The sequence below is a fragment of the Nicotiana sylvestris genome, chromosome 4, assembly GCF_000393655.2.
Source record: "Nicotiana sylvestris chromosome 4, ASM39365v2, whole genome shotgun sequence".
NCBI lineage: Eukaryota > Viridiplantae > Streptophyta > Magnoliopsida > Solanales > Solanaceae > Nicotiana > Nicotiana sylvestris.
In genome coordinates, this window is record NC_091060.1 from 1,763,974 (window position 1) to 1,785,361 (window position 21,388).

The window sequence follows — 21,388 nt, forward strand, 5'->3', positions numbered from 1 at the left end:
AATGAGTTGATGGAACCTTCATTGACGAGCCAGGGGAGGCTAATGTAATGGTTGTACGTGAATTCTATGCTAATCTACTAGAGCATGTCAACCATGTGGTCACAGTGCGCCACAAGGCGGTGGATGCCTCCATTGAGGCGATACGCATAGCATATCAATTGTCCGACCCTCTGCCTGGGAATACTGACTTTTATGAATATGGGCGAAATCCAACCGATGCCAAGTGAGAGTGTTTCTTTGATGACATTTGCGTACCAGGAAAAATGGTAGAGTGGCTGGAACATGGAGAGAAGTTCCACTCCTCCGTTTTAACTCCAGAGGCAAAGAGCTGGCTGTATGTGATTAACAGTTGTTTTATTCCCTCCAAAAATACTACGAAGGTGAATGGACCCCAGGCTGCATTGATTTGGTGTTTCATCAAGGGTCTTCCCTTCGACATGGCCAAAGTGATCCACGACTAGATGTTTATCCGATGCCCCCAACGCCTATATGGGTTTTTTTTCCCATCCTTGGTGACTAAGCTTTGTAGGAAAGTGCAGGTACCAGAAAATACTCATGTGGATAGGCTGGTAAGAAAAAGCTACAAGATCCGACCTGGAAAGAACACCTCGGGGGCAGCCCCAGCAGCAGCGGCAGGTGGAGAGGATAAGAGTGGTTCTGATGCATCAGAGGAGGAAGAGGAAGAGCAAATGGATGTGGAGGGCGAAGCGCAGCCCAGGCGCCCAGCGCAACAGCTGCATCACTGTCACGAGCAGCGTCCTCTTCAGGGACTGCCAGAGTGTCCTGGCACACCACATTGGAGCAGGAGGTGGCTGGTCTATGCACCTCCATGAATGATTTGGGCACTCGTGTGGACGCGATAGCTGACCGACAAGTCAAGTCAGAAAAGAAGTTCATGGGTTGGCTGTGAGCTTTGGGGCGTGCGTGCAACGTGAACCCCGAAACCGTTTTCGATCAAGAGTGAAGCTTCAGGGAAGTCTCTTTACCTCACCGCTCTTTTAAGTTTTAAGCCATGGGGACATGTCTTCTTTTTTAAGTGTGGGGTGGGGGATTCCTTCATTGTATGTTGTATGTAGTTGTACAAATTGCCGGGTTGTTTTGTTTGTTTCATGTTGACTTGATAGTTTTTGTTAAGCAGGAGTAGTTTTTTTTTTGTTAATTTAGATAAATGGCTCGGCCCGATGACGGATCCCTTTCGACGGGGTTCTTGAGGGACTGAGTCGAGAAAAAAAAAGAAAAAACTAAAAAACTAGAAAAAAAAATGTAGGCTCTTCCTAATGACGGATTTTTAGACAATTTTCTTGAGGGAAGTGAGTCTAGAGAAAACAACAAAAAGATTTTTTTTATTTTTTTCTTAGGTAGTGTAGCAATTCCCCCTTGGTTTTTCTTTAAGCCGCGGTTCTTTTCCAAGGGTTTAACTTGAATCGGGCATAGGTAGTTTTTATTTTTGTTTTCTTTTTGATTTGTAGATTAGGGTAATGGGATACGAGCTATAAAATTGAAAGAGAACCCATAGCGTTGACACACTTGAACACAATAGACCCTAGAGTGTAACGCTTAGTCCTAATTGTTGAATCTCACTGAAAGTGCCTTAATTTGTATGTTTGTTACTGAATTGAATGCTCTTAATGGAGTGTCTTGATGAGCTGATCTGGAATGAGTCTTATGCCATGTGTGGTGAGTTTTGTGTAGTCCATGTATTGTACTTGTGTCTAGAACTTGCCCGGTATGTGAGTTGAAGCGAAATTTTAGGTGATGCTCGGTTTGAAAAATGATGTTAGGCTTTCTTTGACCTTTTTGAGCTTAATTGCTTATCACAAATAAAATTTGTCCCTAGTTAACCCTTTTGAGCCTTTAGACTTTTGTTTGGCACCCGTATTACAAGCCTATACCATTTTGTTCTTAATTGACATTGTTTCGATCCTTTTACCTCTTAAAGCACTTCAATTGTGAGAGGAGCGCTAAAAGAAGTAAGAAGGAAATAAGTGTGGGGTGACTTTTGAGTGGAACCAATAAAAGAATGAAAGGTGCACTATTATTGTAAACGAATACACCACTAGCAGAAATTAAGTGACAAGAAAAATAAACTGGAAAAAAAAGATGATTACATTGTGTCTTGTTCCAGCTAGTGGGAATGAATTAATAGAGTGCTTAAAGAAGAAAGGAGTATTTGTGGGATGATATTGTGTGTGAATGAGAAGTGGGTTGAAGAATTTGTGCTAAAAATTGCTCATGTGATGTGTTAAAGTGCTTAGGGGTTGAGTCACTATTCCTAAATACATCTTACCCGTCCCTTAGCCCACATTACAACCATGAAAAGGTCCTAATTGATTTTGGATCGAGCTAGCCTACATTAGTAGAGATTTACATTAAGGGCAAGCTTATGGTACCAATTGCATGCATGTGACCTCTTTTGTGAGAGTGAGTGATTTCCTTGATATATGTGAGGATATGAATTGAATGTGGTGGATTGAACTCAGTTTTTGTTGATGTGATTATGAGGGCATATGATTCGTGACGGAAAAGCAAGTCTTGACTTCTGTGTAGAGTACTTTGAGGAAGTGTGAATATTGCATGGCACTTGAGAGTCGACTTTGAGGCTAGGATTGTTCACTGCTAGGCGTAATACATGTACATTGTTCTAGGTGTAATGCGTTAAGGGAAATGGTTGAGTGAAGGATTCTCTAGAGAGTATAGTTGATTGCTCGAGGACTAGCAATGAATTAAGTGTGGGGTGTTGATAATAGGCGAAATCTAGATGATTTAGCTATTGTTTATGCTTCCGCTTGATTATATTCCAGTGACATATTATGGTTAATTGATGAAAAATAGGCTTTAATTGTGATATGTATACATTGCAGGATGAGGAGCCTATATGATGTTTTCAAGAGGATATTGGAATGATTTATGAGCAAGAACAACCCTTCGGAGTTGAGTGCGCGCAAGGACGAGATAAAAAAATGGACGAAATCAAGCTCCAGGTGCGCGAAGAAACGCGCGAAGGCGCGCAGGAGTTCGCGCGTAAGAAAAGCCGAGACAGAATCATGCTCGAAGAAACGCGCGAGCTCACGCGTGTCCGGTCCAGAAAAACGTTATTTAGGGGTAAAATTGGAAATTTAGAGAGAAACTCACTTAACCTATATAAAGTCAAGCTCGCCCAAGGTTAAATCATCAAGGTTTTCATAGTTTAGTGCAAGAAATAGAGAGGCAAGAGGCAAGGAGGAGTTTTGACCATCAAGTTCTTCTTTTCTTCTCTTGTTTTTGCTATTTTGTGATGAAATTGAACTTATTTGGGATGAACACCAGTATGAGTGGCTAAGACCCATTGTTCTGGGGTCATGGGTAAAACATGAATGTTGTTGTTTGGAGTTTAATTTGACAAAGTGGGTTTATCATATTGGGTTGTTTATTTAATTCTGCGTTGAATTATTTTGCTGAGTAGCTAACAGTGAAATACTATCTACGAATCTATAGTTGAACTCGAAAGTGGAAACTTTAGATTGCATATAGAATTAAATAGAGCAAGCTCTTAAACCCGGGTCTCGGGGAACGGATTCGCAATTGGGATAGACACATACCTAATTGTCTCGCTTGGCTGAAATACAGGAATTGTAAATGCGTTCTTGTTAATCTTAATTCCATAGACATATAGGCATTGAGTTGACTTGAATAGGCGAGTAAGAACTCGACAGATTCTTATGAGTAATATCAACCCTGTCAATGAATAACCCAGATAAATTGATTAGTCATTCTAAGCCAAGAACACAACACGATTGTTAACTATGCCCGTGACCCTGGAATATCATCTCCTACTGTTTGTTACTCGAAATTGCTATTCGTTTGGTTACTTGCTTTAGTTAGATTAATTATTTATAGTTTAAGTAGTAAAACAATTACATCTCTCTTTTGTGAACAACCTCTTGGGTAGATAAAGAAATTGGGTTTGAATCAGTCAACAGTTAATCATAAGTCTTCGTGGGAACGATACTCTACTCACTACTCTATTACTTGACGATCACGTGCACTTGCGTGAGTGTTTTTGGTCGCAACAATATATCTTGCATTAGAAAAATGTCAAAAGATACTTAAAAGGTCTATTTATATTTTTTGAAAATATGCATATCATTCTTTTTTTATTTAAAGATGTACACATGATATATCTTATATTGAAGATGTAATATGTAAACACAATCTATTCATATTTTTTAATTGTGTGCCTTAGAGTTAAATATTTGTGCGTTTAGTTAAGAATTTTTTAATAATGTATTAGATTTCTTTAGCAATTAATTCATGAAATATTTATATCTGTTGAGATTTTGAACTTAAATATTTTATTAATCTTTTATATATAATATTATAAAATAAAAAAATTAGTTTTTGGATAATTTTTGTCTATAACAATCAAAATATATTTAAATGTCAAATGCTATTATAGGTGTATAACATACATAAGTATAAAAGCCAAAAAAAAAATTTGGAACAATATTCCTCTTACTAAAAAGGCAACATTCTATTGGCTAATACGTTTCTTAGAAAGCTGATTTGCAAAGTCTCCCTCAGCTACGGCGCTTTGATTTTTTAACAGAAAATGGCGGATTCAAATAATCTAGAAGAAACCTTAAAACCCTTTTACCACAGAGCTTCAGAGGCTGAGGTTTTAATCTCAACTCATTCTTACATCAATTTTTTAATATAATTTGTATTTCTTGTTCAGTGTTGTTTTTGTTCAAGTTTTGTGCTTTTTCCCTTCTATAGGATCTAATGTTTTAATGGATATAAATGTGAAAGTTCTATGCTTTCCTTTTGATAGATTTAATGATTTTTGGGTTTTGAATTTTCTTTCAATTTTGTTATATTATGAGAAGGGAGCCTTGGTGTAACTTATAAAGTTGTTGCCATGTGACCGGTAGGGCAAGGATTCAAGCCGTGAAAACACCCTCTTGCAGAAATGCAGGTTAAGGTTGCGTATAATAGACCCTTGTGGTCCGGCTCTTTCTCGGACCCCGCGCATAGCGGGAACTTAGTGCACCGGGCTGCCTTTCTTTTGTTATATTTTGAGCTTATATAAATCTTTGCTTTAGTTGTATTCATTGTTATCTGGAGTTCAACTTATGCTGTTATACTTTAGTATTAATGCCCTTTTCCCCCTTATTTGGTCCATTGGAAAAAATAGTTTTCTGCAAAAACTTTGCCCGAGTGAGCTTGCTCGTATTGCCACTCCCCAGCTCGGAAAGGACAAAGGTTGCAGTTGGTTTGCAAATTTGTCAATTCATGATGAATCCTCATAATACATGTAACTTAGAGGCGTTTAGTCATAATCCAGCGCACAGTAGCTTCGCGCCATTGGCTATCGTTGTGACGTGACACACGTTATTGGTATGATAATAACATGAGTTGAGCTTAACTGGAGAGTGAGTATTTATATAGCCGACCAGGGGCGGAGTTAGTAGCCCGGCTATAGGTTGGGGCGAACCCCGTAGCTTTTACTCAAACATTGTATTTGTATCAGTAAATCTATTAAATTAATAGCTTTTGCTCAAATAGTGTAGTTGTATCCATCGTTTGGCATTTGTGCATCTTAAAGTCAGTGTCATAGATTATGTTCTTCTTCCAATGAAGATTGGATTTGAAGTTACTGCCTGAAGGCTTATACAGTTATACTGACTGTTCCATGGTATGCACTAGGAAGTAGGAACTGCCTAAGCTAATAGCTAACACAGTTATCCCAATGATTTTTCTAGAAGAATTTAGGACACTTTCTAATTATGCTCCTCCAACAGTTTACGAACATATGGCTAGAGTCTATAGGTATCCATTGAGATTCTATCCTAAATTAGGTGTTTACATTCTTAACGGCTGCTTCTAAGAGAAAACACCTAATAGATTAATTACATTTACATATTTATGTACATGTGTGTTTTCTCCAGAATTACACTTAGTTTTTTGTTGTTGTTGTTGTGTGTGCAATTTTGTCTCATTTTACGATCATTATATGCTAAAAGACATTTTCATTGAATGAAGGAACGATTGGCAAGACTTGAAATTTCAGTTGCTAGTAAGACAGGTTGGTGAAGCCTTCAATTCTATCTCCACTTATTAATGATTCTAATTCATAAGTTTTCCCATCTGTGTAAACCTAAGGAGGACTCTGGTGCTTTTTCATGTTTATGTGCATTTTGGTGGTTCTTCAGATTCTAGAATTGAGGAATTAGAGAGAACAGTTGCTGAACTCCAGTCAAAACTGAAAGATGTTACAGCTGAGCTCAAAGCAGAAAAAGAAAAGGTGGAGATTTGGATTTCAATTCTGCATCCTTTTCGAAAACAGTGTTGGTGCAAATTAAAGATTGATTTTTTTTCTTAAATTTATTTCAGGCACATAAACAGGTGGAAGAACGAACTTCAGAGAATGCAAAGCTCAAATATCAAATCAAACATCTAGTTCGAAACCTAGAGGAGGCTCTTAGCAAGTTGGCGTCGAAGTGAGGTATAAAACTTTTTACTGCTATAGTGCTTACCCAGACCCCAGGGAAATCACTGGGTATTGTTGTTGTTGCTTCCGGAGGTTATATACACGTGATATCCACAAGTTATTACATAATCTTTGTTGAAATGTAATTAAAGTAAATAAAAATGAACTCTCTTTAAGAACTTAAGCTTTTAGATGAGATGATCACATAACCCCGACATTTATATTAGAACACACATAGGTCCTGAGTTCAAGTCTCACCGCCATCCATTATAAAAAAAAAGAAAAAGAATATCCACGTGCTTGACCTATGAAAAAGAATTAGGCTCCGCGTGCGGAGATATGTTGAAAACTTAATTAAGTAAAATAAAATGTTCTCTCTTTAAGAGTTTAAGTTTTTAGATGAGACGGTCACATATTTCAACATTCTTTTGCCTTTGCCGCTAGCAGTAAGTCAAAAACTGAGCAACTGCATGTATATGCTCCCTCTGTAATGAAAAAAATGCACACTTGTAATTATTATTAATGTGACTCAGGACCAGGGCTAAATTTCATTTTTGTTAATCACAAATCAAATTGTAAAATAAGCAATTTTTTGGATAGTAAGTTGGAGACTAGACCACCCAAGCTCCAAAGGTGTGGGTTAGTGGTCGATAAAGTGATATGAGAACTATGAGGGACTAGGGTTCCAATTCCAATAGAGACAGAAGAATTGTAAGGTGGCAGAGTTACCCACATTTGTATCAGTACCATGTGAAATAGTCGAAATGTGCGCAAGTTAGCTCAGACACCACATTCGTAAAGAGCCACGAAGAGTTGGAAAATAGACTTTGTGCAAGTTGCCCTGTCTTTGCTACTGTCAAGATAGTTGCACGCGTATAAAGGGCAGTCCGGTGCACAAGGCATCCCACGTCAATGATACTATCAATAGGTTCTCGTTTGCTTGAAAATATCTTAAGCTGAACTAGCTTATACTCCTCATCGTGCTAATGTGTCGTGATTTTTTCCCTTATCGCAGGTTGTTCTTCCTAAAGCTACAGTTTGATCTTGGTCCCAAACATGTTCCAGGATGTTAGCTATTTTACTTCCATAAGTTAGTTGCATGTCTTGCATGCTAGCAAAGGATTTATTTTAAACTGTTGATTCTTTAGTACATGAGCTTGAAGGAAAAAGGTAGAATTAAGTGTGAAAATTGTGGAATATGTTTTTATGCATATACGAACATTTGAGGACGTCTGAACTTCTATTGTAACTGCTGTTTTTAATTCATGCTATATCAAATTTTTTCCAGTGGCACATCAAACTGTTTAGATGTCGTTTATGTTCGAAAACTCGAAAACTTCTGCAAAATCTGCTCAAGTTTTTGGCATAAACGTTCAACCAAAATGCTCTTAGGACTTTGGACTAGTGGTAAGAACACAGTGCATGATGTGTGGATTAGACGCACATCACGAGTTCGAACTCTATTGCGACAAAAACCTAGTATTTAAGCGAAGGATAGAGATGCATTAGACGCACATCACGAGTTCGAACTCTGTTGCGACAAAAACCTAGTATTTAAGCGAAGGATAGAGATGCAGGCTTAGTATTGACTTAGTTTGCATCGAGAATTTCTCGGTTACAATATTCAATTAAAACCCAAAAAAGAGAAGCTTTTTAGTTGTCTATCTCTTACCATCCGTGGATATTAAGACTCAGGTCTTAACTTAATTATGCTCATTTCTATTACTAACATTTAGTAAATTCAAATGGCTTATCGAAATTATACTATGTTAGGTGAACCTAATCCGTGAATTATAGTTAAACAAGAAATATAGAAGTTATTCAACACTGACAGGATATAGAATGTGTAATTTAAATAACACAGGAAATTTTGTATAAAAAGTTGAATTCTTCTCATTATTTTTTGAACATTTTCATAAAGGAGAACTATAAGGGGTCGTTATGCTGAGATTGTTGTTTATTCATTGTTTGGTATGTTGTATTAAGAATGACAATGACATAATTTCTAAGAAGAAGGTATAAGTTATACCGGTGCTAATTACCCCACCTTCTATAAGGTATAAGTTATCCCAATGTTAAAATTAACACCGGAATAATTTATACCTGGTTTGCTAACCAAACAGAGTATTAAGGTGGTATTAAATTTTTATACCACCCTTATACCTTCTTATACCTCATACCAAACGACCCCCAACAGTTATCTGATGTCACATGTCTGCGCCTAACAATAATATACAGCATATCAGAATAGAAGAACTAGAATTCAAATGTTTGATTACTACAACAATGTTTCTGCAGAACTATATATAGTGGCCAAGTTCAATAAAATGAAAAGCAACACCAGCCCAAGTATTAACAATATCAGAACCTACATATTAACACTATACGGTCACACCTCTTTATAACAGCCTCATTCGTTACGAATTTTTTTACCGGTTATAACAAAGTATTGTTATAGAGAACATATACTATAACATAATATGAAAATTGGTTCCATAAAAAACTCAACTTTTATAGTGAATGACTGTTATATAATGATGCTGTTATAGAGAGGTCCGACTGTATTTATAGAGAAAAGCAGCTGCAACATGCCAGGCTCAATTAGCAAACTAAGCAACAATTGAAACTCAGCTCTTGATTACCAGGGTAATGATCATTTCAGTACCAAAAGAAGGGTAATTATCAACAAAAATAGTAAAGCCTTCCGGGAAGAACTTGGCTATAATGATTCCTAGAATCAACTTTTTCTATATTCTTTCTCATGTATCTGTTCTTTATATAAGCAAAACTTCGTTTCTCTGTACAGTTGGTTATATGAACATCATTTGCTAGTATCGCCTTTTTCTCATAGAGAGCTCCTTTTCTTCTCAAAAGAACTTGTAAACGATTCTGTTATGTTTCATTTGAGAATATCCAAACAAAAAGAGGATATAGAGATCGCTTCTATTTTGACCGGCCTTTACCTAGAAGCGTAAAGTGAAGGACTTCTTGCAGCTCAGCTTTGCAAAGAGTATATACCCTGCCCAGATTCAGTTGCCTTGCCACGGCCTTGAGTTGATTGAGTGTCATAAATTTTAGATCTGCTACGTGTGGTTTTGGAACAATGAATGCTGTGGAAGCAAGAGGTTTGACATTCTCAACTTTAATGACTTGAAGACTTGGATTTGATCTGTCATGTGATTTTACCAACCTATTCTGAAAGTCTCTCAAATTCTCATTCTCTTGGAGGACTGGTCCTCTAGAACTCGTTATCCTTCTCTTCTTCAATTGAGTCAAAGAAGTTGAACTGATCTCTGGAAGATCACCAGTTCCTTTGGCTCCACCGAGTAGTAACATATTTTCCTTGATTGTTTCGTCTCCAGACTCATCACCTCTCTTCTTCTGAGTACTTCCAATTTTCCACTGCCTCTTGAGTTTTACACCAGAAATTGTCTTGAATCCTAATTCCTCGGCAAGACATGGCTCTTTAGTCTTTTCTGGAGGTAAGTTCCATTTGACGTTCAGCCTCTGACCTTCTAGTTTCAGGAACAACTTTGAGTCAGATTTATGTATGGTAAGTACTTGACTTTGCGGGGGTCGCTTCTCTTGCACTTTACCTTTGACTTTTTCCAGTGACGTGCTTCTTTCTTCTCCCTTTAATCCAAGAAAAGATTTTGCACCCGTCTTTTTTTCCATTACCAATTGACTTGAGGTGTGTTTTTCTCTTGTCTGACCAGCCTTCCCTCCATTCTGTGTCTGTTCATCTCTGTATTCTTTGGGTTCTTGTTTTACAGCAATTAGACTGGTCTTCAGAATTGATCCATCAAGCTGTCAAAACAACATTAACCCCCTTTTAGATGGAAAAATCTTAAATAAGCACTCGATAAAAATTTCGAGAGGTCATAATTTCTTTTCTATAATTACAATGAGAAGGCCAAGAGTGACACGCTTAAACTGAGATTTGAAACCCCTAAATTGTAAAACTTGCTTTGAAGATCTTTAGTTGTTGTACTGTGATTTAGAACATGTTAGGTTGACACATGAAGCTCTCATGGTTGAATGAATAGATATACAGACTCGAATGACTCTACAAGTACCGAAGCCACAGACTGTGCCCGTAGCTCACTCTCTAAGCTATAGATTGCCCCTGGCTTTTCCTCTTTTTAATATAGGCTAAATGCTGATATAAGAGTCTACATTCAGGCGGTACATCTTTGAAAAATAAGACTTCTAGCCTGTTTGAATACTGTTACAGCACACTAAAGCAAATGGAAGATATTTCCCAACCTTAGGTCCTTTTCCATTGCTTGTTTCCTCGACTTGTGGAGATGAATTTATGATTACCCTTTCATCATTAGAACTTTGTTGCATCAATTTATCTTCAAAGATATCTTCTGATATGTTGATCTTCCTCTTTGTTGTTCCACAAGAATGAGTTTTGTCTTTTAGAGACTTCGTGCTCACACTCTTTAAAACAACACATGCAAACTGCTTCTGCAAGAGACAAGATAACATAACCGGTTATTTGAATGATCTAGATCGGTATGTAACCTTATATGAACAAATTTGCCCAGAAGATTTATAAGTACATTGTTGAGATGTGAAGGATATTCTCTATTGCTTGCATTGATCGGCTTTCTGGGAATATCACACTTGTTCAAATCCTTCATAGTGGAATCATCACTAGCATGACCAAAAGCCTTTGTATTGGAAGGTTTGGAGATTGTATGCGCATCCTGTTCATTGTTTGAGAAAAGATAAAAATCCAGTGAACTGGACGAGTTAAGATGGGAAATTGATGCAACGGGAGAGCTGAAACGCATTCATTACAAATACTACTTCCATGAGAATATAAAGCCCTTAGAGGTACCAGTGAGCGGTCTTCAAATATTAGTTATAGACTCACAAAAATATGAGAAGTAGCCATAGAGATATTTATCTGATAAACTTATGCAGTATATCCTAAATGGCTGAAATCCTGCACACTTATGGCACCCACAATTCCAGACTGGGAGAACCTGTAAAGTTACACTATTTCCTTGGTTTAAATTTTCTTGCATTTTGCTATTCTTTTAGTGGAACAAAGAGAAATAATAAGCACTTACTGCTTCTTGATGATTTCTTTCTTGAACCGCAGATGGTGTCTGGACTGTAACAATGGCCTGGACAGCGACACCCACGTTTATTTGTAAAGTCTCATTATCCTTTAAATCGTGGTAGTCCGTTGCTTCAACTTTTATAAGGCCTGCTGCAGCTAGCTTTGAACTTCCAAGGCTAGAGTTTGCAGGCTGTTGATTTCAAAACAGAAGTCATGTGGAAATTCAAGAGTAGTCTCAACCAACTACTTAGGGGTCGTCTGGTTACCGGGATAAGGATATCAATCCCGGTATAAAATCTGCGATTATAGTTATCCCATGTTTGGTTTTGGTATTAGCTAATAGGTAATAGCCTAATACCAATATAAATTTTATACCAGAATGGTGGTATTCGCTATCCCATATAGGAGGTGGGATAGATAATCCCATGGGATATCCAAAACTGAACCAAACGACCCCTTAACTGTAAGTTCAATGATTATTAGTAGATATAAATTCAACAATTGTCTTCATTTAACAGCCATTGTTTTCCTTCTTTAGATTTTCAATTTTAAGAATCAGATTAAATTCCAAAAGTTTCATGTGAAACAGCAATGCTCATGTGCATCCAGTAAGTTACTAATACCTATCTTAAGAACAACAGTAATTAAGCAATCTTGCATGGAAAACAATAAAAACAGCCATCGAATCCAATATTAGATAAAAACAAGTCAATGTTCTGAGACCAAACCTGCTCGTCTCGTGGAGAAAAGAAATTTCTCAGCAGTCTCTCTAATATCTCATGAATTCTCTCTGGGGGCTTTCTATTTGTTAGCAAGTGGACACCAGAAACTTGGACATTTTTATGTTTCAAGGTCGTTATCAAACTATCGAGATGATCCATCTTTTTATTTAAAGCAGCAAAGCACATGTCAGACCATTTTTCATCAGTGCAGGCTAGTTGGCTCTGTAGCATCACTATATCATCTTTAAGTTCAGCAATTTCTGCATCAGCTTTTGCAATGAGCATCTCCAGCACTTGCAGACAACATTTCTCGTTTAAGGCATTTTCCTCTATAATGTCTGTCGACGCAAATCGATAGAAAAAAATGAAGTCAGTTAGATGTACATTGATCGAAAGGAAACCAGGTTTATTAAAATAAAAGATCTGATAGACTTGTCAAGAAAATATACAAATACGAGAGTTAATTAATATGAAGAAAAAAATAAATTAGTGCTTAAACCAAAAGGAACAGTATGTCCACTTCAACGCTGCTTCTACCAAACAAACCTGAAAACTAGTAAGGTTAAAATAAGTAGGCAGTCCACTCATCAAAATATAATAATTATACAAACCTTGACAGTAAGGTGAACTCCAGAATAACAAATCCATCTCTTTAAGAAAATTTACCCTGTATGAGAGACAAAAAACAGAGGATCACAATTACATTTCCTAATTTAAGAGAATACATCTTCCACTAAATATAAGCTATGTTACATGACTACTTGTCTAAGACAAATCATATTACACTACGACCAAATCCCCTGGAAAAGAAGATTTGTTTCTATATCGAAAGCAACTCCAAAGTATCTCCTGTAAATCAGGATATGTGTAATGAATGCTGCTTCATTTAAAATTAAAGGCAGCATAGCATGGGTGAAAGCTTCAAAATATTGAAGACATGAACTGAAATTTGTTAGAAGTATCGCATATATTGTACACCGACGATACTCTAGTACTGTCTAAAAAGAAAAAGAAAAGGAAAATTAATGTAGCATTTTACTATAACAATGTTAAAGCTTAGTCAACCACAAAATATCACAGAGAAATTATTTTCTTCTTCTTTTCTTTCTATTACATATAGAAATTATCTGAACATTCTAAAATGTTGTGAGATCATCAACTCAGTGAATACTGCACGGGAGAAAAATCTTATTGATTGATAATGACAATGATACAATGAGCCCTATATATACAATACATGTCTTACTCCTAATACATATGATATTAGGATTATTTACTACTATTTATACAATGAAACTAACATTCCCCTCAAGCTGGTGCATATAAATCATATGTACCGAGCTTGTTACATATATAACTAATACGAGGACCAGTGAGAGACTTGGTGAAGCTGATCGTTCGACTTCACAAATTTTGTAGCAATATCTCCCGAGAGTATCTTTTCTCTAACAAAGTGACAGTCAATCTCGATGTGTTTAGTTCTCTCATGGAACACTGGATTTGACGCAATATGAAGAGCAGCTTGATTATCACACACAAGTCTCATCTGACTAATCTCAGCAAATTTCAACTCCTTGAGCAACTGTTTGATCCAAATTAGCTCACATGTGGCCATAGCCATTGCTCGATATTCTGCTTCTGCACTAGACCGAGCAACCACATTCTGTTTCTTGCTCTTCCAAGACACCAATTTCCTCCTACTAAGACACAATATCCAGACGTAAAACGTCTATCAGAAGGTGATCCTGCCCAATCAGCATCTTGGTATCCAACGATCTGCTTATGGCCTCGATCTTCAAACAATAAGCCTTTGCCAGGAGCTGATTTTATATATCGAAGAATGCGGTTGCATCCCAATGACTATCACAGGGAGAATCCATAAACTGACTCACAACACTCACAGGAAAGGAAATGTCAGGTTTAGTCACTGTGAGGTAATTTAATTTACCAACCAACCGCCTATATCTTGCAGGATTGCTAAGAGGCTCCCCCTGTCCTGGCAGAAGTTTAGAATTCGGATCCATCGGAGCGTCAAAAGGTCTACAACCTGTCATTCCTGTCTCCTCAAAAATATCTAAGGCATACTTCCGTTGTGAGATCACAATACCTGAGCTAGATTGAACGACCTCAATACCCAGAAAATGCTTTAATCTACCCAGATCCTTAGTCTGAAAGTGCTGAAAGAGATGTTGCTTCAACTTACTAATACCATCCTGATCATTGCCGATAATAACAATATCGTCAACATAAACGACCAAAAAAATACAGAGATTTGAAGCAGAATGTCGATAAAATACAGAGTGATCAGCTTCACTACAAGTCATGCCAAACTCCTGAATAACTGTGCTGAACTTACCAAACCAGGCTCGAGGAGACTGCTTTAGACCATAGAGGGACCGGCTTAACCGACATACAAGGCCACTAGACTCCCCCTAAGCAACAAAACCAGGTGGTTGCTCCATATAAACCTCATCCGCAAGGTCACCGTGTAGAAAAACATTCTTAATATCCAACTGATAGAGAGGCCGAACAACAGCCATGGATAGAAAAAGGCGGACTGATGCAATTTTAGCCACGGGAGAGAAAATATCACTGTAATCGAGTCCAAATATCTGAGTATATCCTTTGGCAACAAGACGAGCCTTAAGTCGATCAACCTGGCCATCTGGACCAACTTTGACTGCATACACCCAACGACAACCAACAGTCAATTTACCTGAAGGAAGAGGAACAAGCTTCCAAGTACTACTCGTATGTAAAGCATACATCTCGTCAATCATAGCCTGTCGTCATCCGGGATGAGACAATGCTTCACCTGTAGACTTAGGATGGAAACAGAGGACAAAGATGACACAAATGTACAATGTGATGATGAGAGACAATGGTAACTTAAACCGATATAATGAGGATTATGATTAAGTGTGGACTGTATACCTTTTCGTAGTGCAATCAGTTGATTAAGAGGAGATAAGTCCGCAGTATTAGCAGGGTCAGGTGCAGGACGTGAACCAGCTGGGCCTGATGCTAGGGGCGGACGACGATGGTAAGTCAGGAGTGGTGGAGCTGTAGAAGGTTGAACTAGACTAGGTGGTGGCACTGGAGCTATAGTTGGTGGAACTGGACTAGGTGGTGGCACTGGACTCGGTGGTGACACTGGAGCTATAGGTGGTGGAGCTGTAACTGGAACTGTAGGCGGTGGAGCTATGGAGGAAGATGAATAGGAGATAGGGTCTGAATCTCCAAAAGAAGGAACAGGTAGCACCTCAGAAATATCTAAGTGATTAACTGGACCTGTGAAGTATGATTGGGTTTCAAGAAAAGGTAACATCAGCAGACATAAGAAATCGCTGAAGGTCAGGAGAATAACATCGATATCCCTTTTACGTTCTCGAGTAACCCAGAAATATGCACTTAAGAGCACAAGAAGCTAACTTATCTTTTCTTGGAGTAAGGTCATGAACAAAGCACGTACTCCCAAAGACACGAGGTGGAAGAGAGAACAAAGGTAAGTGGGAAACAGGACAGAGAATGGAACTTGATTTTGGATAGCTGAAGATGGCATACGATTAATAAGATAACAAGATGTAAGAACTGCATCCCCAAAAACGCAGTGGAACATGAGATTGTATGAGTAGGGTACGAGCAGTTTCAATAAGATTGTCTATTCTTTCTTTTAGTTATCCCATTTTGTTGGGATGTGTACGGACAAGATGCTTGATGAATAATCCCATGGGAGTTCATAAACTGCTGAAATAGGGAAGACAAATACTCTAGGGCATTATCATTACGAAATGTGCGGATAGAAACCCCAAATAGATTTTGAATTTCAGCATGGAAGGTCTGGAAAATAGAAAACAACTCAGATCGATTTTTCATCAAAAATATCCAAGTGCACCTGGAATAATCATCAATGAAACTGACAAAGTAGCGGAATTCTAAGGTAGAACTAACCCGACTAGGACCCCAAACATCTGAATGGACTAAAGTAAAAGGTGACTCTGCTCAATTGTCAAGACGCCGCGGGAAATGGGAGCGGGTATGCTTACCGAGCTGACACGACTCACACTCTAGAGTGGACAAGTGAGATAAGCCAGGTACCATTTTCTGAAGTTTTGACAAACTGGGATGTCCTAACCGTTTATGTAATAAATTTGGTGAATCAGTAACGGGAGAAGTTATTGGAGGAAGACAAGATGCGAGTCCATGTGATTTTGCAAGGATAAGGTAATAAAGTCCATCTGATTCACGTTTGGTACCAATGATCCGTCCTGTACTGCGTTCCTGTATGAAAACAAGGTCATCAAGAAATAAAACAGCAGATTTAACTGATTTGGCTAAGCGACTAACGGCTATGAGATTAAAAGGACTACCAGGAACATAAAGAACTGAGTTTAAAGGTAAGGAAGGAAGTGGACTTGCTTGACCTATTGCCGTTGCCATGGCTTGAGACCCATTGGCCATTGTGACTGTTGGAAGAGATTGAGAATATGAGATACTAGTGAAAAGAGATTTGTTACCAGAAATATGATCAGATGCACCTAAATCAATAACCCAAGACTCAGAAGGTGAAGATTGGGAGACACCAGTCATGCTACTATTTGTTGGAACAACGGAGGTTAATCCAAAAGATGTATGTTTACGTGCTTTGTACTGAAGCAACTCAATATATTCAGGTAAAGAAACAATATGGATTGGATTTATTGCATTTAATCCAACGGATTGTGAGTGTACAAATTCCATTATAATATCATGCCGGAAAAAGCAAAAAATTGCTGAAGATCACTGTTCACGCCGGAAAAATCACTATAGCTCGCCGGAAAATTCCAAAGTTGTCGAAATATGTCGGAAATAGTACCAATGGACTCGGAATTGCTGTTCGACCAGGCTGTGCTGAAGAAGCTCAGCCAAAAAATGGCCGGAAGAAGCCTCACGCGCCGGCGCGTCAGGTCGGAGACTTGCCGGAAAATATTCTCCCGGCGGCGCGTGAGGGCGCATGGAAGGGTTTCTGCCGGAGAAATTTTTAGGGTTTGGTCGCCGGAAGATGATCTATCTCGTGGTGGTGTTGGTTTTTTGCGCAGCGCTAATGGATATGAACTTTTTCTACGGACAGTACTGTTTTGCCGGAAAAAGGCTATATTTTTTTTTCCTTTCTTCCCGGAGTCGCTGGAATTTATGCACAGCAATAAATATCTCATGATTGCTCTGATACCATGTGAGAATGCACGGGAGAAAAATCTTATTGATTGATAATGATAATGATACAATGAGCCCTATATATACAATACATGTCCTACTGCTAATACATATGTACATATGGGATTAGGATTATTTACTACTATTTATACAATGAAACTAACAAATACAATAGAATTCAAGTACTAATTCGAAATTCTAACTCATCTATCTTTTTTTTCAATGGCAGTGGTGTCCAGGCCAACTTGTCCACACCTTACTATCCCACCGAGTACCTGCTACCTTTCACAGCAAAGGTATCGGGTAACTCTGCCCACCAAAGAGTTAACTAGAGGTGTGGGGTTCGAGCTCCAGGAATTGAGTCCCGTTGGCAGGAGGACTAAAGTCGACCGCCGCCCCCCCCCCCCCAACCCCCCCCCACAGAGTGGGTTTTCTAGGGCTTGAATCAGGATACACCAAAAAATATGGTGATGTTCACCCCCTGTCCTCGTCCTCTACAGTATCCTCACCCCCCACCCCCAAAAAAAAAAAAAAACTCAGACACCCACCTCAAAAACACAAACTAAAATATGTTCATGAAAAAACCATCTCAAAACAAGAAACATACTGAAATATAGATTTGTCTATATACAAAATTTTGAACCCTTAAACATGCATAAACAAAACCAAAAAAAATTCTCGTTTTGCAGAAAACTGTTAAACAAACTTAATGAAACAAAACAACTAACACTTTTCAGTAAAGCATGCGCAAAATCGTATTAATAGAAAATAAAGAGGAAATAAAACTAGTTCAAAATGTAGCTAATAATACGAAATGTGTAACGTAGTAAAAACGAAATACCTGAAAATTCTATAAGCATTTGTAAACCCAATAATGAAATGGGGTAAAGGGTTTTAAAACCCCAAAAAAAATTAGAAGAAGAGGGGGGTGGGGTGGGGGTGGGGGTGGGTGGGTAGTGAGGTAGAAGAAATGGAAAATGCTAAGAATGGTGATTTTTACAGAGCTAAATAATGCTTAGTATAGCGTATAGAGAGAGTAGGAAGGGTATGACTGTAAATAAGTGAAAGTTTAAGGGCTAATAAAATGGGAATTGGTGAATATTTGTGACGTGGAAGATTTAGGGGAATTATTGGGTCCACTATCTGATTCCTTAAAACCGGATTAGAGGGCCCCACTTATGCTGACGTTTGATCTTGCCAAAAAAGAAAAAGAAAAAGAAAAATGGGTGAAATTAAAAAATAGTCAGATTTACAAGTGGTAATTGAAAAATATGCACAATTTCAAAAGTAATCGAAATTTAGCTACTTTTCATGTAAAGATAAATCTGAACGAAAACACTGTTCAAAATCCGAAAAATATTCCGACACAATATACTGGAGTTCGAATTTTTTACATGTGAACTTCCATCATAATGTACTGGAATTCCAGCATAATATACTGGAAGTTCATATACAAGTACTCTAATCTCCAGTATATTATGCTAGAACTTTCAGTGTGTTGGAGTTCCAATATAATATGTTGTAAGTTAATAAAGAGGTGCACATGCTGGAACTTTCCGTGTTACAGTAAAATAGTGACTATTTTTCAATGACTTTGTCAATGCTGGCTATTTTTCAATTATCAATCCGAAAACTAGCTAGCTCGTGCTATTTTCACAGAAAAAATTTAAAAACAGTACCTCGTATTTTTTTTATGAGAGGTAGTGTTTCATTTATTTCCTTCTTTTTTTTCCAACACCTATGATAACCTATTAATCTTGCTCTTTAATTGATTTGATCTTTTTAATATTTTGATAAAGACAATTTTCATACATGTATTATTTTTTTATACTTATAGTACTAGTGTATTCTTATATTTTCTATCCTTAGATTTATAATACTATTTGTTGTTTCTTTTATTTTGGTTTTTTTATTTTCTTGTTGTTGTTAATGCTTCCCATTACGTGATTTATTTTCTTTATATGTTTTTTTTCGAACGGAAAGTCTATCAAAAACAGGCTCGTTAACTTTACAATATAAGAATAAGATTGCGTATACATTATTTTTTTCAAATCGTACTTGTGGGACTACACTAGGTACATCGTTGTTGTTGTAATAAAAAACCTTCCCATTTTTCAATAATAGTAAGATACAACTATAAAAAAGACTTAACATTTTTTTCAGATAAGCTATTGTGAAACTAATTCTTGCTTTACTCATTGGTTCTAGACTTAAAAGTTATTTGCAAGAGTCACAAATCAAAACTTTTGGAGTGGTAACTTTACCTTCGGGGGTCGTTTGGGTGAGAAATAAGTTATTATCTCGGGATTAGTTATTCAATTATTTCATAGGGATAAAAAATACTACAATTCCAATATTAGTTATATCACGATTTTATCCCAACCAAACGTGAGATAAACTATATCAAATTTAAGTTCAAGATTAATTATTCATTATCCCTCGTACCAAACGAATGTCATTTTTATAGATATTGGATTGAGAATAATACTTTCCTTAAAAAGTATATTTCTCATCACTTCCTAACAAGGACCAATATTCTTTTCTGCACTTTCACATGCACATGCTATAAATAGCATATTCTCGTAAACAGTCAAAAATATGTTTTCTTCCTGTTTGACAAATAAAATTATAATATTTATTTATTATTTTCTTTAACTATATTCGATGCTCGAAGTTGATTGTTTGGCTAATCCGATTCGCATCGTGTAAATTCCCTAAGAAAGATATACTTTATGCAGAGGCGGATGTAGTCATATAACAACGGATTTAATTGAACTCATAACTTTTATCGCGAAGCACAAATTTATATGCAAAAATTCATTGAAATTAAAATAAATGGTGAATAGGAACCCATAACTTTCGGCCTATATTGAATTAAATACTAAGAACTTTAAAGGCTAAACCCATAGAATTTAAATTCTAGATCCGCCTCTAACTTTATGCCGAGGGATTTTGTATTTCGAGGCACGAACCCATAGACCTATAGTTAAGATTGGGAAGTTTTCAACTATTATGCCGCCCTCTTTGTTGATGTATAGTTATGGATTTAATACATGTAAGGAATAATCATAATCTTCAAAATAACGTGATGAAATAGATATGATCCCTTCTTAGGTCTTGTATTCGAGCTCGAATAATAAAAAAAAACTCTTGATAGGAAGCCTTCTTCCCTTGATGAGTTATACACAAACCGAATTTGAATTAACGATAAAATTTCAAATATCACATAAAAGAGCAACTCGGTCCACTAAACTCTTATTATGCACGGAGTCCGGGGAAGGGTCGAAGCACAAGGGTCTATTGTAGGCAACCTTACCATGCATTTTTGCAAGAGATTGTTTGCACGGCTCGAACCCGTGACCTCCTGGTCACATGGTGAGAAATTCAAAAATAGCCAGATTTACAAGTGGTCATTCAAAAACAGCCACAGTTTTAAAAGTAATCGAAATTTAGCCATTTTTCATGTAAAGATAAATCTGAACGAAAACACTGTTCAAAATCCGAAAAATACTCCAGCATAATATACTGGAGTTCCAGTATAATATACCGGTCCGGCATAATATACTGGAGTTTAGTGCACCGGTGCTCCAGTATCCAGTATATTATACTAGAACCAGCAAAGTATACCGGTCCAGCATAATATATATGCTGAAAGTTCATACACAGGTGCACCGAACTCTAATATATTATGCTGGACCGGTCTCTGTTACAGCAAAATAATGACTATTTTTCAATGACTTGGCAAACGCTAGCTATTTTTGAATGACCAGTTCGAAAACTAGCTAGACCGTGTTATTTTTAGAGTCACATGGCAGCAATTTTACCAGTTACGCCAAAGCTCCCTCCTTCAAAGATCCCACTATGCGCGAGGTCTGGGGAGAGGCCAAACCACAAGGGTTTATCGTATGCAGTCTTACCCTGCATTTC

General features: G+C 37.4%; 2 protein-coding genes across 2 annotated transcripts; one reads left to right on the top strand and one right to left on the bottom strand.

Annotated features, from left to right (window-relative positions):
• Positions 1-4,484: 4,484 nt before the first annotated feature.
• Positions 4,485-7,762, top strand: LOC104232049 (uncharacterized). Its single transcript, XM_009785140.2, has 5 exons — positions 4,485-4,654; positions 6,022-6,064; positions 6,192-6,283; positions 6,373-6,484; positions 7,485-7,762. Exons 1-4 carry the CDS (start codon positions 4,589-4,591, stop codon positions 6,481-6,483), a joined length of 312 nt encoding a protein of 103 aa, XP_009783442.1. The 5' UTR covers positions 4,485-4,588; the 3' UTR covers position 6,484; positions 7,485-7,762.
• Positions 7,763-9,013: 1,251 nt separating this feature from the next.
• LOC104232048 (uncharacterized) lies at positions 9,014-18,397 on the bottom strand. The gene is made up of 7 exons (XM_070171713.1): positions 18,303-18,397; positions 12,880-12,935; positions 12,275-12,606; positions 11,554-11,736; positions 11,038-11,184; positions 10,736-10,942; positions 9,014-10,276 (listed from the first exon to the last, which is right to left on the bottom strand). The coding sequence occupies exons 2-7, from the start codon at positions 12,914-12,916 to the stop codon at positions 9,413-9,415; spliced, it is 1,770 nt and encodes a 589-aa protein (XP_070027814.1). The 5' UTR covers positions 12,917-12,935; positions 18,303-18,397; the 3' UTR covers positions 9,014-9,412.
• Positions 18,398-21,388: the final 2,991 nt, after the last annotated feature.

Bases quoted from the DNA above. Each gene is read 5' to 3' on its own strand.
- LOC104232048 (XM_070171713.1), bottom strand. From the start codon at position 12,916: ATGGATTTGTTATTCTGGAGTTCACCTTACTGTCAAG. The intron at 12,607-12,879 runs GTTTGTATAATT...TTGCGTCGACAG, and splicing joins GAGTTCACCTTACTGTCAAG to ACATTATAGAGGAAAATGCC. The intron at 11,185-11,553 runs GTAAGTGCTTAT...AACAATGAACAG, and splicing joins AAAGAAATCATCAAGAAGCA to GATGCGCATACAATCTCCAA.
- LOC104232049 (XM_009785140.2), top strand. From the start codon at position 4,589: ATGGCGGATTCAAATAATCTAGAAGAAACCTTAAAACCCTTTTACCAC. The intron at 4,655-6,021 runs GTTTTAATCTCA...CATTGAATGAAG, and splicing joins ACAGAGCTTCAGAGGCTGAG to GAACGATTGGCAAGACTTGA. The intron at 6,065-6,191 runs GTTGGTGAAGCC...GTGGTTCTTCAG, and splicing joins TTCAGTTGCTAGTAAGACAG to ATTCTAGAATTGAGGAATTA.